Source organism: Helobdella robusta (assembly GCF_000326865.2).
Source record: "Helobdella robusta unplaced genomic scaffold HELROscaffold_161, whole genome shotgun sequence".
NCBI classification, from domain to species: domain Eukaryota; kingdom Metazoa; phylum Annelida; class Clitellata; order Rhynchobdellida; family Glossiphoniidae; genus Helobdella; species Helobdella robusta.
In genome coordinates, this window is record NW_008703899.1 from 29,512 (window position 1) to 30,877 (window position 1,366).

At 30.7% G+C, this 1,366-nt stretch overlaps 1 protein-coding gene across 1 annotated transcript; it reads left to right on the forward strand.

Annotated features, from left to right (window-relative positions):
- Positions 1-141: 141 nt before the first annotated feature.
- On the forward strand, positions 142-1,366 carry HELRODRAFT_184105 (hypothetical protein; the record flags this gene model as incomplete). The annotated part of the gene is made up of 5 exons (XM_009015798.1): positions 142-144; positions 214-383; positions 579-637; positions 721-983; positions 1,112-1,366. 5 exons carry the CDS (start codon positions 142-144, stop codon positions 1,364-1,366), a joined length of 750 nt encoding a protein of 249 aa, XP_009014046.1.

Below are 1,366 nucleotides of genomic sequence, written 5' to 3' on the forward strand. Positions count from 1 at the left end.
GATGGTCGTTATCTATCTGCATCAGCCCTTGCAAAAAATTTTATGGAAAAGATTGAAGGTTGTGTTGTTATCTTTGAACGAAACAACTCCAGTATAAAAACAAATATATCTAAAGATCCAACCTTTTATATGACTGTCAAAATGGTGGTTCATTTTTTTATAACATCAATTTATTTTCAGTTTCATAAATAATTAAACAATTCATTTTCAAAGAAAGAAACACCTGCAGAATTCTCAGTAAAAATTTATCTCGCTTTAACACTCCGATGTGGAAGATACTTCATCTCAAGTAGAAATCAAACATTTTGCTGGAAAAAAGATGACAATGACCATTCAATAGACGAGTCACTTTCTTCAGATGACAATGACCCTTCGAAAAACAAGTCACTTTCTTCAAAACTCCAAGAAATTAAAAACAAACATCCAATATTATTTGAAATGGTGTTTTATTATTTAAAAAAAAAATTTCAGAAAGTATTACAAAAATTTACTTATAATGATCTTTGTTTGAAAAAATATTTTGGTCCCGAATTGAATGATTTGTTGCAAAAATTAAAAACCGAACTTAAAAATTATAGCCGTTGTCCTTCGCAACCGGAGAATGAAGAGGAGGATTTTGTTGTGCAATCCACGAAGAGTAAGTAGTCTTAACAATGATTTATCAGTCACGTATTTATCTGTACATGTGAATATTAATAAACATAATGATTGAAATTTCAGAACTTAAAAGCTGGCATGTAAGTTCGCGCTTCATAACTTGGATAGAGAAATGTGCAAATATGAAAGCCATTTGGCTAGATAGACTGGATGAAGCTACACAAAAATCTCGCAGCATTATAGGAGACATTGTTGAACAACTAAAAGCAAATAATGTTATTGTAACTCCGGAATTTTTCGGAAGAGCTTCCGAAAATTTTCCATCGGAAACATTTGAAAGAGAATTTGATGTCATGCTTGTTTATAACGTGAAGGGAACTATTGAGGTTACAAAACTACTGCATTATACAACAAATTCATAATTTATATTATATTATACTATTAGGCTATAAAAATATTCTTATTTCATTGATATTCTTTAACATGAGTTTTTCAAATTACTAAATACAATTAGAAAATACCATCTCCTATTGCCGACCGCTGTTTTATGATGGTAAAATCTGGAGAAAGCATACCAATACCATCAGTAACTGTCGAGGATGATCATAATCGTTACTTAAAACCATCCTCTATGTTGGAGTACTTTAAAGAAAACATTGATATAAGTTGCAGAAAATATGAACGAGAGCATTGGAATACAAATACAGAACTTCGTGGCCAAAGCATTCTAATGAAAGTCTCAATACCGGTTATTTTTTTTAGTCTTTGA